The 17,167-nt window shown below is 41.4% G+C and overlaps 1 protein-coding gene across 1 annotated transcript; it reads right to left on the bottom strand.

Moving 5' to 3' along the window:
• Positions 1 to 3,997: 3,997 nt before the first annotated feature.
• grhl3 (grainyhead-like transcription factor 3) lies at positions 3,998 to 14,155 on the bottom strand. The gene is made up of 15 exons (XM_063007828.1): positions 14,139 to 14,155; positions 12,792 to 12,918; positions 12,643 to 12,704; positions 11,698 to 11,950; positions 11,524 to 11,606; positions 11,261 to 11,411; positions 10,664 to 10,775; positions 9,964 to 10,058; positions 8,786 to 8,944; positions 8,112 to 8,193; positions 7,574 to 7,704; positions 6,735 to 6,858; positions 5,712 to 5,797; positions 5,549 to 5,613; positions 3,998 to 4,220 (listed from the first exon to the last, which is right to left on the bottom strand). The coding sequence occupies exons 1-15, from the start codon at positions 14,153 to 14,155 to the stop codon at positions 4,103 to 4,105; spliced, it is 1,665 nt and encodes a 554-aa protein (XP_062863898.1). The 3' UTR covers positions 3,998 to 4,102.
• Positions 14,156 to 17,167: the final 3,012 nt, after the last annotated feature.

Here is a 17,167-nt window from a genome sequence, read left to right as displayed (position 1 = left end):
CACACAGACGTCTGTCTGCTGATAGATTGAATTATGTGACATTTCCAAGCAGGGCGTCAGTCATTAAAGTTTTGTCTCTCTGTCACACGTTGAATTAGTGGCACCTTAAACACAGAGCCCTTAATAATAAACCAGGAAACACGGGCATTCACGATGCCATGGAGACACCGTAACAAACACGGGGGAATACGCAACTATGCACTGTGTACTTAAACACACACACACACACACACACACACTCATCTTTTTGTTAATTAGATGCAGAGATACAAAAAAACAACACAGTCAGTCTTGGAAATTCAATCTTGCACGAGCGTCCTTGCCAGCGTCCCTTTTCTAAATGACAATTTTGCAATCTTAGCTACATGAACAGTACTAATAAATAATAAATACTGCACTGGAAAAGTAGTTCACCAAGTGAAACGTTGGGTTCTGATGGGGTTCTAGGGTTCATAAGAATTCGTTGGGAAACGTTGGGTTCTGATGGGGTTCTAGGGTTCATAAGAATTCACATTTCTCAATGTTTTTTCAGATGAAGTTCCATTGTACTTTAGTCATCCAGTCACAAGGGAAAGTGACCTTTAATGTTCCAGTTGCACCGACTCCAGGCGGTTTGGTTTGTGGGTGGATTATAGAAAAGACGTCTTTGCAGTCACACCTTCCTTAATGCTTGCTGAATTTTTTGTTGGCCTATTCTAGAGCAGTGCTTGACTATTATATATAGCCTATAAAAGCTATATATAAATTTCTCCTGATTTCTTTCTGTTTGCTCTAGTTACATTGTAATAAAGACACTGAGAAATAATTGTATGCGTTCTATATACCATTGCTAAAATAACAAATGTAATAGTGGCCTAAGACTTTTGCACTTATATGCACTTATACTTAAGGCCCTACTTAATTCACGGCCGTGAAAATCAAGTCACGTTCAGTGAAACAAGCTGTTTTCCATGTAATGTGCAATTTGCTGTGAAATGTAAAATTTAAGGTTTGTGTTTAGTGATTTAACATTTTACAGTTGTGTAGCATTCAAGTGTCTCATGTTTACTTGTTAATTTGCACTATGAGGCGTCCTAGCAATCCTACGGCAATTTAGTTAGCAATCTATTAGCAAACTATTTTTGCTGATCACATGGACAAAAGCTGTAGCAGAAGCTTCCTTCTTCCAGAATAGTTTGTAAGCCCATGTAAAGCTTGCTTGACTGTGGACTTTCACCAATATATTTCTGCAGCTTACATCTGACAATGCAATCACGAATAGAATTCCATCACGAATAGATTGACCTAGGCTGACCACGAATAGATTGACCTTGTCAAACACTAGTGTTCCATGTACTTTGCAATGGATACAGTCAAAGTTGCATCCATTGCAGCAAAGCGGGCGACCAACAAGCTCATATACCTATGACAGCATAGTGCAAGTTCAACAGCTGGATAAAACCAGATACCCATACGTCAACACATCAGATTAGGGTAACTGGACTTGGCCAGTCGTCAGTTAGAGTTATTAATGGAATTATGTCTATATATGGGTGGCTATTATTCTAAAACATATTGTTAGGCTAGATGTCATTTTAAGTGCTGGAGCACCGCTGAAAAACACCACAGACCAGTGGGTCTTGGTGGTGACCCTCACTTGTGTTTAGAATCTGTTTTTACTGGTAACTGACCAACATTTGTGTTTTGTACACGTTCATACTGCTTGTTGTTGATCACTGACCAACATTTGCTGTTACACCAGTTATAGACCGATATTAGGCTGCAGAAACAAGGTAGACCAGCGACAGCTGGTATCTAGCGAGAGCCAGTCCATGGATCGATATTTCAGTTTCTGCGATATTTCTAACTGGGTATTAATAACAAGATAGACAGCATATGGCCAAACATCAATTGACCCTGAGCTTGTTGGACATCACATTCCAAACTCACAGGCAATAATATGGATTGGCACCATAGTTGCTTAACAGCTTCCCTCTTCTGGAAAGGTTTCCACTTCATGATTTTGGAACTTGGTGCCCATTTTGTGAGTTGTGCAGGTGACTCAACCACACAGTAATATGTTTTTTTGGAATGATGGTATCTGAAGACGTCAGCGATCCAGCCATAAGCTTTAAGCTCATCTGGCTTGAAACTAGCAGTTCATGATTCATTTATCTGATTGAATCATGACCCGTGTTCTTTTAATATGACATGTGGTTTCATGATCCTGTTCATAAACGTCAGGAGGTTATTAAATAGGTAGCAGAGATGTTGCATGATTAATGGTAGATTTCAGAGGGAGATAGCGAGGGCGGTGTCATTCATTCAAAAATCCCTGCTGACGTTCCTTACATTAGTCATGAGAGAACACACACACACAGACACACACACACACATAAATATCACGAACACTGGAAAAACAGATGAAGCAACAGTGAAAGAAAAAAAAGTCATCATGATTATGGATAAGACTTATGACAAAGCACCTAAACCTTTAAACCAACTGAGCGGGAAGACAAAGATGAGGGAGGACTCAAAGGAATCTAAATATAGGATCGGCATTTGGTGTTAATTCCTTTGGAATGTTTAAAACAACGGTAATACCAATCAATACCTTATAGAGAGGATCAGCTGGATTAAGTGCCCTGCTTAATGGACCAACAGAGGCGTTTTAACTGTTTAGGGCTCTGGGTTATAATTTCATATATAGGGATACAGTTTGATTCAGTGGTACGGTGGCTCAGTGGGTATCACTGTCGCCTCACAGCAAGACGGTCCTGCGTTCGATCCCCAGGCGGGGCGGTCTGTGTCCTTTCTGAAGACCTACTGTGGCTCAATTGGTCATGAGGTGAATGTGCCACAACACAGTGCATCAAATCATTCTCCGTATGACCAGTCAAAGTGCCAGTTCATCATTAAAAGCACCTACACTGTGCAAACAGGCATTGACTTCAGAGCAATAAGAGGAAGGAATTGGAAATACCTCATTACTCGCCCTAAATTGCCCCTGTCCCAACTTTTTTTGGAATGTGTTGCAGGCCTGAAATGCAGGAATGGATGTTTATTAATAAATGATGTGAAGTTGAGCAGGTAAAACATGAAATATCTCAGGTTTATACTGTCTGCAATCAAATAAAGGTCAAAGTAAATGTAAGAAACTCTTGTATTTTAAAATACTTTGTATTATTTTTGATAATGCACAAATCATACCAGACCAGCTTATTCCAATAATGTTTTTTTTTTTATTATTTTCAATATAAAATTAGTTGAAATACAAAAGTAAAAAGGGTAAATGTTACAAAACACAAACGATATAAATGAAAGCACAAAGCAGTTGAAATGTCAATGCTTGTGAAGGAAACTGAACTTCCACAGAACTCCAGTAACAGATCTTGACTTCACCTGAGTTTTCTTTAGGTGATTGAATTTCACTGAATTTTTGTGATTCATTTTTTATTTTATTAAACCAAATGTGGCAGGACGCACATTAAACTAAATGTACGGTGCCGGAGAGAACAGAAAACCTCTCCGGCCACCAGTTCTCACGAGTAAAACACTGAAGACAGAAATGCGGCTCCGAGAAGCAGAAATGTGTGACGTTTGAATTCTGGACAGTTCCGAACATGATACAGGCGGGCGGGCGGGCGGGCGTATGGGCTGGCGTAAAGCTACAGGGTCTTGGGCCTGCTGGCGGTTAAAGAAGCGACAACGTGAGCTTGAGCTGAGCGTGTGTAAGCACCCGTGATCCTCTTGTTCTTCCGGAGAAATGACGACCCCATGGAAAGCAGCAGTGATGGGGAGCTTTTACAAACAGGCAGAAAAAAATACAGCATAAATCATGTCTAACCATGTTCAACTCTATTTACAATTCATATTTACACTTCTTTCATTTACTTACTCTTCGATGCATTATAATTGCTAACGTCATACAATAATACGAGGGAATACATGGTATTTACAGGAGAACCTATGGTGCTGTTATTTAGCTGTAAACCCGCAGCCTTTAATTGTCCCCATGTCATGTTAGACTCTCTCTTGAGAGCGGGCAGTGCTTTCTGATCGGCAGGTTGGCGCCTACAGGACTTGAAGGGGCAAAAGTTGTGTTGCTGGAGGAAGACTTTACTCATAATTCCATGAGCGTGATCTGGAACTGATTGACCATGTCTTTGGAGATCTCGATGAGGAAGGCCGAGTGATTGCTGTAGTGTTCGATTATGTTATCGTCCATGTTGATAAAAATTCTGAAAGAGAAGGAGTACAAGGGTAAGCGATACTGAGTTCACGCTCGATAATTAATCAACAATTAATAATATTATTTAATTAATTAATAACATAAAAACACCAGTTTTCTTGGACCAACACCTGATAAAACCTTGTTTTGATGCACATTGTGGACAGTGAGTACCAGTCGTGTATAGAGCATGCCATGGCAGGGCTGTAATCTCAATATGATTTGAGGGAACAGGTCCCTAACTATATTTAAATATGCTTAATCTGTCAGTGTTCCCAGTTATTGAGGGCAGGAATGCTTTAGAACATTCCCACCCATAGGTAGATTTAGTCCCCCCCTTCAGTGTTCAATTTATGGCTACATCCTTGGAGCACGAAGTCAAAAGTCTGAAGACCTGAAGTCACACTTATTTGCCAAGCTAGAAAGTTCCTGAGCTGTCATTTTAAGAGCAGGAAAGGCTTGGATGCAAGGTCTGGATGCAAGGAACCACAAAGGGTTTAACCTTTTTGGTTATTAAACAAGTAAAATCAGGTGCAATTTGTGCTTGATTGGCATTGAAATCTATATGGATTAGTGCTGTGGATTAAAGAGTATCAAGAACGTACAGGATCACACTGTGCTCCAAATCTGACCCTGTTATGAGTGACATGAGCTATTACATTAATCAATCCAGATTAGTTGATTACCGAACTAATCTCTGCCTGATTGCTCAGCCTTCGTTATAAATCAAAGCAAGGGATTCCTTTGAGAGTGCCAGGTCTGCCAAGCCTGAGGGTACGCAGGAAGCAGAGAAGAAAAGGCGAGCAAGACGAGCGAGGGAATGCCACCCAACCTGTCCTGCTGTCCCAAACCATCCAGGTGTCTGAAGGGCTGTTTGCTCTAGATTACAGCCCCAAAGCCATGGGTGAATACTGCCAAAAACATGACTTATTTAATTTAAAAAAAGCAGCAACTCTGCTGGTGCTGGCATGATCAATAACCAAGCGTAAAAGATCCACCATGCTTAGAATGATGTGCACTCCATGTTTGCTCCAACACTTTATCATTTTATACTTTTAAAAGTCTTGTTTTCCTGTAAAGGGAGCTGCTCGTTTACAAATTCCTCCAACTGGAGGATTCTCGCTCGCCCGGTCTGTCCGCTTAGCTTTCAGAGAGCTGACAGAATCACACCAGAGAGCTAAACCCCAAATCATAAAGGGGACATTTCAACACATCCCAGCCTTCCTTTATCTCCTAGATCTGCACTGTTATTAGTCATAAACTGCAGCCAGCAGTCGACGGGGACCCTCCCAGTTCCTCGCCGCCCAAAAAAATGCTCGAACTTTAAGTGCTACTTACCCTCGTTTGCATTTCTTGAAGATTTTCCCGATGGCGTCTTCGAGCAGGCCGTACTTTTCGGAAATCTGAGCGTGAGAAGAAAAAGAAAATGAGTTAGCTTTGACGTTCGGGGATGTTTTGAGCTTTAGAGTGAAAGATCAAGTAATAAAGAAGCAGAACGAACCGCTTGTCGCAGTCCTTTCAGGGTGGGCGAGCTCAGCATGAGGGCATCGAATACTTCTTCGGACTCTTGACGAACGTACAGAAGGACTGGAAATGAAATAAAATCAACGTTAGCTGTGTGAATTGTAAATCTAGGCTGAGCAGAGGGTCGCTATTATTGCGTGTTGTGCTGTTCTATGGTTTTGCAGTGGAAGTGTCGTCAGGTGGTGTTTTATTTTTGATCTGAACATGTGATCAGGTATTCGATGGCACTGGAAGGACTGTATTGATGGTTGGAGGTGTTTGTTACGTACAGCAGTTTGTTCTGACTTCATAGTGTGTATGCAAGGCTACTTGATGTCATTGGTGGCGTTCATGTTTTGCAGAACGCCTTAATTTGTCATATATACATATACACATTTCCGCATATCCCAACTTGTTTGGAAGCCGGGGTCAGAGCGCAGGGTCAGCCATCATACAGCACCCCAGGAATCAAGAGGGTTAAGTTGGTGCTTGGCAGAGATGGGATCTGAACTCTCAACCTTACGTACAATTGAGGGCCTTGCTTAAGGGTCCAACAGTGGCAACCTGGAAGTGGTGAGGCTTGAACCTACGACTAGGCTACCTTAACCTTAACCACTAGGATACAACTGCCAATTTAGAGCATCTGATTAACCATGGTGTCTTTGGAAGGTGAAATGAAACTCATGCGAGTACTCCAGACGTTCCAGGTGTGTTTTTGAAGTTTGTTATGGACTACCTAAAACATTAAATGAGCATTATGTTGTGGGTTATATGCTCGTGCTTTGATGGTGTTTATTATTTAGCACGTATGCAGCGTTCACGTTTACGTCTGGTTTTCTAATGTTTACGTAATGCTCCTCTTTGATATTTACACTGTGGCTGGATTTGTTGGGGCTTATGTAAAGCTGTGTTTTGATTATGTCTATGTTTACGTTTAGGTTCGCTTTGATGCCTGATTCGAGGGGGGGGGGGGGGGGGGGGGGTGTTTGTCATGGTACGATGTCCATGTTGTCGTCCGTACCTCTTTGCTCGTCCTTGCGTGCCTGTTTGCTGGGAGGTGAACCCGACTGCTCGGCCGAGTCCGGGAAGAAGCCCACGCGCTTTAACGAGCTCCTCTCGCCGTCGTCTGAGCTGGTTGGGGGGATCTAGGAGCCGGAAATACAGATATGATCAGCGTAAGAGAAGTGAAAAATGAATGCAGGCGGTCATAAGAGTTGTTGTTTGCTAATCTGGATATTATCGCTATCTAATCTGGGCGAAGGAGCCAGACAGACAGAGACTCAGCGATCTGTGACCATTCTTACACAACCTTAGATGTGCCCAAAATCCAATCTGAATATTCGACGATATGCAAAACTGTGTGTGTGCTGGAGTACTGATGTTCCGTGCAAGTGTTGGCGTGAACGCCAGGCGATGAAATGTCTCAGAACATATACGTCTTATCTGACTTTAAGTCAGTGTGAGTGTGGGAACAGCAGCGTGTGAGCTGTGTAAACATCCCTTCAGCACCAGTAGAAAGGCTGAGCGGAGTAAGTGTAAGTCAGCGCAGGTTAATCTTCCGTGTCAGTCCGCGGATCCGTCTCCTTTTGAGGCGAGTTTCGTTCAGTCGTGTAAACTTTATAACTGTCAGTCACTTTCCCTCTCTCGCCACCCCCCTCCTAAATTATCCCAACCCACTACATTTTTTCCCACACTTTTCCTGACACTCTACTGTACTCATTGTCCTCTGGCTGTCAGGGAACATGACTCGACAGTGCTGCGGCTAACCGCAAATCCCAGGATTCATAGAGGTGTCTCGTGTGTGTGTGTGTGTGTGTGTGTGTGTGTGTATTTCTCTGTGTGTGTGTGTGTTGGGCATACCAAGCGCTGTATGGTGCTGTAGTGCGTCTCGGGGATGAACAGCACAGGCTGTGTGACGTGGTCCTCCAGCACCTTTAAGAAGGTGCAGTCCTTCCCGATGGAGCTCGAAATCAGGGTCTGTTTAGCCGAGCCTAATGGGCAGGAGACATGATGGGAAACTTTAGCTACCTTAAATACAAGGTGTGTTTAATACAATGAAGCACATAATCGAAGGGCAGGTCACCCCCAAAGTCTCCAAACAAGCTGCTTAGACTTATAAATTGTGGATGGAATAGAAATGCAAAGATCTAGAAGCAGGAAGGACCATTTTTGACTGGTTTCACGAAGGTATAAATATATCAGCTTGGATGACGTTTTACATTTATATTTACGATGCTTTTATCCAAAGCGACTTACAGGACCCAACAGTGGCAACCTGTCCATGTTGGGGCTTGTACCAGAGACCTTTCGATTACTAGTCCAGTACCTTAACCGCTAGGCTACAACTGCCTCCCAATTCCAGCAATTTCATAAAACGGAAACAGTTCTGCACACATACCGTTATTGGTGGAGTCGGCGCTGTTTTTGGTTCTCCTCTTGGACCGTTTACGTTCTTCATCTCGCATTTTCCTCTCCGCTCCCTAGTTTGATGACAAAAAAATTCCCTTTCATCACAGGAACTGACTTAACTCGGCTTTTGACTTTACACACGATTTAAGACTCAATGCAACAGCAATATTACTAAAAAACCAAGATAGTTCCTCATTCTGAAGCGATTCATGCATTTAGTTGACCTGGTCTAGCTAAACCAGTCAGATGAGTGATTATAAAGCCAGGCTTGTCTTCCTGTAAGCTGGTGCTGAAGGCAGCCGGTGCAGCCGAGGATGAGGAACATTGCAGATGCAACAGATAGTAAGAACATGAGGGCCTGGACTTCTCAGATCTCAGAATAACTGAATGAATGAGGCATCTTAAAGACCAGCAGATACAAACTTGTTTATGAGAGTTTCTACACAAGTGATCCTTATTTATTCACCACCATGATGTCCACATTGTGCTGCAGGGTCATAACATAGGTCAAATAATAGATTATATTTCCCCTACTGACTACTTGAGGGTCATAACACTGGAGCATTTAGTGCTGTAGTGCATGTCTGGCTTGGTTACATCATCCTTCCTTTATGAGCTACATTTAACAGTGTGTGTGTTGGAATTTTTGTAAGCTTGACCAACCTTATCGCAGAAGATCTTGACCTGGCAGGCAGCTCGGTGTATGAGGCGGTTGGTACCAGAGCTGAAGTCATACGTATCGATCTGCAGGTGGAGAGGGACGCCTTTAACACCCTTCTGGGAGGAGAAGTCCGTGCTGAGGGAATTGATGCCGATGTGCACCTGCAAAAACACATTAATTACATCAACACATTGGATAAGAAGGTCTGGCTCATAATCTATGCCCCAATTCACCCTAAATTCATTCAGTAAGGTTGAGGTCAGGGGTCTGTGCAGGACGCTGGAGTTCCTCCACTTCAAACTCGTCCAAGTAGGAATATAATTTATTTAATTTTAAATGTTTTTACACCTCTTGGTAATGAGTTTGCCTCAAATGCCTAAATGCCAGAGCTTAATAATAATAAGGAAGGGTGTCCACATACTTTTGGCTGTTTTGTGCATGTATGTGAATGCTTGTTGCTAATGAGGAACCTATTTTTAAGGAACTTAATTGTGCATCTTTCTCATTTCAGGTTAAATTTGGTCCAGCTGTGCACCCTTAATTTTAAGGTACAAACTATGTACCCTTGAAGAGTCACTCAGATCGGGGAAGCACGCTAGCCCTGAATCCTGGCGTGGGCAGGCTAATACGTAGCAATTAATTTCTACAGAAAAGGTGTGGAATAAAATATGGGAACACCGGGGCATGCCCGAGCGTGTTTAAAACCATATGAGAAACGTAAATACACTGAGGAGCTTAGCATGCGAGAGGTACGGTTCTAGACCGGGATCAGCGTCTTTGTTTCTTTAATTCGTTTTCTTACGGATACAAAAGACGAACGAGGACTGATCCTGAGTTTAAATCCTCCAGCTTTTTTAAACACAGTTAAGTTGCTTATTGTGCATTTTGTGCATCTGTAATAATTATCAGGTTTGTGAAGGTTTTCTATTTTATCTTTTTTTTTTTGCATTTTGTTTTTTGATACTCTTTCCCTCCTCCACCTGTTCTCAGTTTCGCTATCCCGCCCTAAACCGCCCCAGGATATTCTTGAGATCTCTCCCTGTTGTCATGACAGGTGCTCGGGGTGGTGACATGCCACGGATTCCTCTGCCCTTCTGACACACACACACACACACACACACACACGAATACAAACGACGTGCACTACAAACAACACTGGTGTTTTCGAGTATGTTTGTACCTTCGCCTCTTCATTGGTGTTCCAGATGAAGGATAAGGCGTTGAAAGCGACTTCGTCTACGTTGCTGATGCCACTGAAGACTTCTTTGTAATCGGCTGCAAGAAAAATGTGTCAAAAGTGAGCGGATGAACCGGGATCACACTATCAACACCAGATTTTTTCCCAATAAGCTGCTCTCACCAAGAAAATAATGTATTTTTTAATAGTGCACACAGTATTTTTAATGAGCCTTTACCAAACAGTTGAGATGATCACAAAAGTCATGGATGATTTTTCAGCTTCTAGCTTTAACTTAATATATAGGTTAGAAAGGCTGTTTTCCTAAAGCCACAGTGTCAACTACCGATATTTTTGGGTTTAATACACGTCAAGCAAGCAGTAGATCCACCCCAAAAAAGGTTATTTAAATACAGCAAGTACTTAGACTCAAAGTAAGCCCAACCAAGTGGTTGAGCAGACCATTAAAGGGTTAAAATAATGAATATTGTGACAGAATTACCCTCGTCTGGCTTATTTTGTTATTTTCCAAGCTCTAACATGCACAAACTAATGTATAAACTAATAACCAAGCTTATCCTCATCCTTAAGTTACAGAGACTTGGTTGCACTGTCCAAGACAGGGGTGGTCCAGCATTAGAATCGTTGACCAATGCACTTCATATTCATATCCTGTGTCGTATCTTCAATCGTTGGTACATACCAATATCAATGACCCTTTGCTTAGCGGTTGGCTGCCGTGCGTGCCAGTGATTCCAATATTTCAGCTGCATCTCTGGACTTTTCTCATTGTCGAACACCGCCATGATTACCGTCTGAGATAACGACAGAGCGAATAGAAAGAAAGCGAGAAAGAGAAAGAACAACAACAAGTGTTATCGAGAGCTTCATATAGACGAACCTATCATCTAGATTAAACCTGTTTTTGTTCTTCTGTCATCACATATGAGCTGTGTGTGCATTTGCATATTTTATACCTTCCCCCTATTAATCTGAGCACAATTTGCTCGCATAGATGTCACCAGATTTGTCAGAACTCTCTTCTGACAGAACCTGCGCAATCCGAAAGGCATTCTTTAAAAAGTCGTATTCACTAATCATGAAGTAATAGCAAAAAGTTACAGGTTGTTTTAGCCTACAATATAGTTTGAGCAATTCAGACAGCCCTGTAATCACCACCGAACATTTTAAATGTCCTGCTTTATAAAATAACCTCCTTGTCGCCAAGCACATGATTTGGGTTTGGTAGCATAGTAAGATTTAGAATATATCACAGAAAGATATAGGAGTTTTGTCTCACCTTTACTTTGCTGCATGGGATCCCAGCACTTTTTTCCACTCCCTGCAAAGTGATGGGGTAGAACTGGCCCTTGTTCAGGTACACCATGGGCAATTCGGTAGTCTTGGTTTGGAAAGCTTGTGGCGCTCCAAGGATGAACTGGAAATCATTCCTGATAATCAAGACGACACAAAATATGGTGAATAAATAAAAGGAAAATGTTTCTTAGCCTTGGAGCATTAAAAGCATTGAATTCTTGGGAATGTGATGGGAGCGTGGCTCACCTGAATGTCTCGGGAGGAGAGTTTGAGTAGGAATCGGAGTAATCAGGACTTGAGTGGCCCGCAAAGTCATTGTATCCCAGAGCCTAAGAAATGACAGATTCAAATGTGTTATTTGAATGCACAGTCGTTGCATTTTTATTGAGAATACGGTTTGCCCTTCAAGGTACAACTTACTTCAGTGTTGTTGTCCGTGTAGGCATCAGAACTCCACAGTTTTTGATTAGAGTTGGTCAGAAGAGAATCAAAAATGTTGTTGATGACTTGCTTGTCGTAGCTGTCGCCTGCGACGGCTTGGACGTAGCTGGTCCCTCCAGGAGACATCTGTTTGGTGACTTGCAATTGGTTGGAGGAAATGTTCTCAGACAGCAGCTTCATGATGTGGGTGTTCTGTAGCGTCGTCAGCTCCGGAGATGAGCCATTGGATGTCCTGAAAGACAATCAAAGGACAATCACATGACTCTTTGTTTTTTTTTTATTGAAGCTAACAAGCACGGCTTTGCTGGTCTAGTTCAGTTAAAGTGTGCCTGTCATCTACGCTAAGTCTAAACTAATAAAGGCCTAGGTGTCTCTTTACACAGAGGCAGGTAGCAGTGATTGTCAAACTTGTTAAAGTCAACAGAAGCGCTACTCAATCTTGACAGTGTTTGAGGAAAGCTGGGTGGGAGCTATTTGCCGTCTAATCCACTTCTCATTCTCTGTTTACCTTTCTCGTCGGGCCCTGAACTCAAGGAACAGAAATATTCCCGATCTGCAGCCATTTCTCACCCGGACAAAAGGCAGGTGACTCAGCTTTCTCTGGAGTGAGATGGGCTATAGGATTAGCATCTTAATTCTGACCTCAGCTAAGCTTGCGCTAATCTTGGAAGCTTTCTCTCTACACGCCGGAGGAGTGGCAGGAGATGCTGAAATAAAACCTTCTCAGACTTCAAGTTTCATACACCTGTCTGTCTGGTCTTTCCTCACAATTGAACGGGCACTCCTCTATCCTCTATCCTTTCCTTCGCTTCGATCTAAGGTTTGCCTTTTATCTCGGCAGGATGTGAAATGAATTGAGCTTGTTATGGTGAAAGACAATGAATTACCGACTGCACTAGGGAAAAAAAGGTAACACTTCTTTACCTATCCATTGGTTTGAATGCAGTGTTTCCCTGTGAACAGGATGTCTTCTGATCTTTTGAAATCTGTATGGAAAAATTCATAAATGAATCAGACACAAATAAGCAAAAGAATTGCAAAGAAGTGCAGAAGTGTTTCTTAGTCAGCTTTACCTTAACAGCATCATGGAAGACAGTCTTGCTGCTCTCGTTAATGTCCAAGTAGTTCCAGGAGTCCATGATATAACTTTCAGGATAGCATGAATAGTTAAAGCTCTCGTTCTGCAAAGTCATCAGAGTCCTAGAGAACAGGACACAAAGAAGAAAATTGATTGGCTTTGGAGGAAATGCAGTCTACACAGATCTTAAAATCTGAGGATTTATTGACCACTAGAAGACCTGTCGCCCTCAGGATGCAGAAGTTAACACATCTGTTCTTCATGAACTACAGCCTTAAATATCTGACATCACCCAAAACAGATTGTTAAATCCTTAAATCTTTGACCTGTAGATCCACCTGAGGCTATGTGTTATGCAAATCTCTGGTTGAAACCGCTGGTTGTAAATGAAGAAAGCAGGATGTAAGCAGTTGGTTTCGCCAGGAGACCACAAACGATTCTGAGAGCTTTAGGCTGGATCACTTAACTCCTCACACTGGGAAAAGTAGGATTTGGGACTTTCCACTTTGTCTCTTGGATGAGTGGATAGCAAACAAACCTGGTTTGCTTTTGGCAAGATCTTTAGCACCTTAACTCACAAGATCAGCAAGTAAAGACATTCTGTTAAGGAATGGACATTGCAAAAAGACGGGACTCCAGTCCGCCACAGCTTTGCTAAATACTTGTAAAAAAAAGACTTCATTACGGGTATTAGTGTACTGGTTCTTTTGCATGAGACAGGAAGTCTGATGAGCCCTATTGAGTATCTGTGTTACAGTAAGCCAGAGGAAACTTGTCTTTGTCATCCTGAGCCCCTAGGACACAAGACTAAGGCTCAAACAGAAATATAGTGTAATTATTCTCACTCGAACAGTACAGTGAGCCCAGCGAGCCCGGTCTGTGTGTATGTGTGCTGGTTGTGGTGTCAGCTATCTTGAGAAAAGCCCCTATGTTCACCTCCTGTTGAGGGTCGAGTTGCCCAGTGGCAAAAAAAGGGATAGATGTCAGACCATTAGGCTACAAAACTACAACCGACACCTTGAGAACTTGCAAGGACAAAACATGCATAGAAACTTTCTACTCTATTTTCTGACATCTGTATGCCTGTAGTTTTAAGACATCGATTCTGACTTGGTTATGACTAAAGAGCAAATGGTAAATAATGGTTTAATTACCCAACAACATTCATAAAGTTCTCAATTTATGCAAGCATTAAATATATATATTGTTTTAGTAAATACAGACCAGCAAAAAAGTTTGGGAACCACAGCTGTACACATATGCAACCTGCATTTTCAATATATATTAAAATCCTAGTTGTTTTTCCCATAAAATATAAACATAATATAAATTAAATACTTACTCGATCTCTTTGGTCATGTCGTCCCCCAAGAGGCTGCAGAATTAAAATCCTCAGTCTGAGCTTCTCTCTGTAATCTGTGTAAATAAAAATCCTAGTTCATTTACAGTCTCGTGAGAGAGGACTGATATCTGTGTATCTCCCTGAGTGAAGCACTTTTGATTTGGACCTGCCGCTGTCGCTGCATTTATCTGTCCTGACAGGTAGCTCTCGCTGGCTGGCGCCTGATTGGCCGAGGGTTTCCGAGGCAGGTGTGTGATGGGACAGGTGTTTCTCCTCCCTTAACTCTTGGTGTGCTGGAGAAAAACTCAGGCAGGTGAGTGAATGGGACTCATTAACACACGGGATAAAAGGTGAAGATTGATCCCACAGAGGTGTGAAAAGTCAGAAACCAAAGTCTGAGCTCAGGTGGAAAAGTCCTTTATTGTGGTAATGTGGTCTGGTATCATGTATGTCTCTCTCACACTTACACAGGGGATTAAATAATCTGTGCAGGATAATACTTTATACAGAGTTTTAATAAAATCGTAAAAGTAAATAAAGCAAGTTTTTAACTTCAGTCACATTAAGGTGGGAATAAATGTCTACTGAATGCTTAATATAAATAATGCTGTAACACAATAACTACATATTAATGTATATTTAAAATCAGAATACGGCATATACATAATTGTAATAACTATGTTATATATATATATATATATTTATTGTGGTAATGTGGTCTGGTATCATGTGTGTCTCAGAGGATTAAAGAATCTGTGCAGGATAATAATAATTTATACAGCATTTTAAATTGTTGGAGATGTTAACTCCAGTCCCAAAAATGTAGGACTAAATGTATATACAGTGTATCACAAAAGTGAGTACACCCCTCACATTTCTGCAAATATTTTATTATATCTTTTCATGGGACAACACTATAGAAATAAAACTTGGATATAACTTAGAGTAGTCAGTGTACAGCTTGTATAGCAGTGTAGATTTACTGTCTTCTGAAAATAACTCAACACACAGCCATTAATGTCTAAATGGCTGGCAACATAAGTGAGTACACCCCACAGTGAACATGTCCAAATTGTGCCCAAAGTGTCAATATTTTGTGTGACCACCATTATTATCCAGCACTGCCTTAACCCTCTTGGGCATGGAATTCACCAGAGCTGCACAGGTTGCTACTGGAATCCTCTTCCACTCCTCCATGATGACATCACGGAGCTGGTGGATGTTAGACACCTTGAACTCCTCCACCTTTCACTTGAGGATGCGCCACAGGTGATCAATTGGGTTTAGTCCATCACCTTTACCTTCAGCTTCCTCAGCAAGGCAGTTGTCATCTTGGAGGTTGTGTTTGGGGTCGTTATCCTGTTGGAAAACTGCCATGAGGCCCAGTTTTCGAAGGGAGGGGATCATGCTCTGTTTCAGAATGTCACAGTACATGTTGGAATTCATGTTTCCCTCAATGAACTGCAGCTCCCCAGTGCCAGCAACACTCATGCAGCCCAAGACCATGATGCTACCACCACCATGCTTGACTGTAGGCAAGATACAGTTGTCTTGGTACTTCTCACCAGGGCGCCACCACACATGCTGGACACCATCTGAGCCAAACAAGTTTTTCTTGGTCTCGTCAGACCACAGGGCATTCCAGTAATCCATGTTCTTGGACTGCTTGTCTTCAGCAAACTGTTTGCGGGCTTTCTTGTGCGTCAGCTTCCTTCTGGGATGACGACCATGCAGACCGAGTTGATGCAGTGTGCGGTTTATGGTCTGAGCACTGACAGGCTGACCTCCCACGTCTTCAACCTCTGCAGCAATGCTGGCAGCACTCATGTGTCTATTTTTTAAAGCCAACCTCTGGATATGACGCCGAACACGTGGACTCGACTTCTTTGGTCGACCCTGGCGAAGCCTGTTCCGAGTGGAACCTGTCCTGGAAAACTGCTGTATGACCTTGGCCACCATGCTGTAGCTCAGTTTCAGGGTGTTAGCAATCTTCTTATAGCCCAGGCCATCTTTGTGGAGAGCAACAATTCTATTTCTCACATCCTCAGAGAGTTCTTTGCCATGAGGTGCCATGTTGAATATCCAGTGGCCAGTATGAGAGAATTGTACCCAAAACACCAAATTTAACAGCCCTGCTCCCCATTTACACCTGGGACCTTGACACATGACACCAGGGAGGGACAACGACACATTTGGGCACAATTTGGACATGTTCACTGTGGGGTGTACTCACTTATGTTGCCAGCTATTTAGACATTAATGGCTGTGTGTTGAGTTATTTTCAGAAGACAGTAAATCTACACTGCTATACAAGCTGTACACTGACTACTCTAAGTTATATCCAAGTTTCATGTCTATAGTGTTGTCCCATGAAAAGATATAATGAAATATTTGCAGAAATGTGAGGGGTGTACTCACTTTTGTGATACACTGTATATATATATATATATATATATATATATATATATATATATATATATGTTTCTGGGTGTCTAATGAATATGTAAAAGTTAGAAACACTTAAAAAGTCTAATGTTTATGTGACATTTTAATTAAGACTGAAATTAATGCAAGAAATATATATAATATTTAAAATATATAAATATTTTATGTAATAAATATTTTATAAAATATATACTAATAAATATAAATATATTTAAAATCAGAGTAAAGGATATATAGAATTGTAATAACTATGTTTATTTAATCGCTCTCAGCTCAGTAAAAAAGTCCTTTATTGTGGTAATGTGGTCTGGTATCATCTCTCTCATTTATACAGCATTTTAATAAAAGTAGTATATATACATATATATAAAACAATAATTAAATATTAATGTATATTCCAAAATATGAATAAAGTCTACATATAATTGTTATAACTATGTTATACATATCTTATGCTATTTACTGTTCAAAATAGAGTTAAAAATAATAGTATTTCTACATGGTGGAACATGAGATGTACATAGTTGTTACAGAAAGTTACAGAAAATAATGACCAAATGTACTCCAATTAAAGCCTATAAGAT

This window comes from Trichomycterus rosablanca, chromosome 13 (genome assembly GCF_030014385.1).
Source record: "Trichomycterus rosablanca isolate fTriRos1 chromosome 13, fTriRos1.hap1, whole genome shotgun sequence".
Taxonomy (NCBI): Eukaryota; Metazoa; Chordata; class Actinopteri; order Siluriformes; family Trichomycteridae; genus Trichomycterus; species Trichomycterus rosablanca.
Note: the sequence above shows the minus strand (reverse complement) of the source record. Positions and strands in the feature narration are given on the sequence as shown.

Excerpts from the sequence above, each read along its gene's own strand:
- grhl3 (XM_063007828.1), bottom strand. Across the intron at positions 11,951-12,642 it reads GCATTCAAACCAATGGATAG|GACATCCAATGGCTCATCTC; the intron begins GTAAAGAAGTGT and ends ATTGTCTTTCAG. Across the intron at positions 10,059-10,663 it reads GCAAAGGGTCATTGATATTG|CCGATTACAAAGAAGTCTTC; the intron begins GTATGTACCAAC and ends TTTTTCTTGCAG.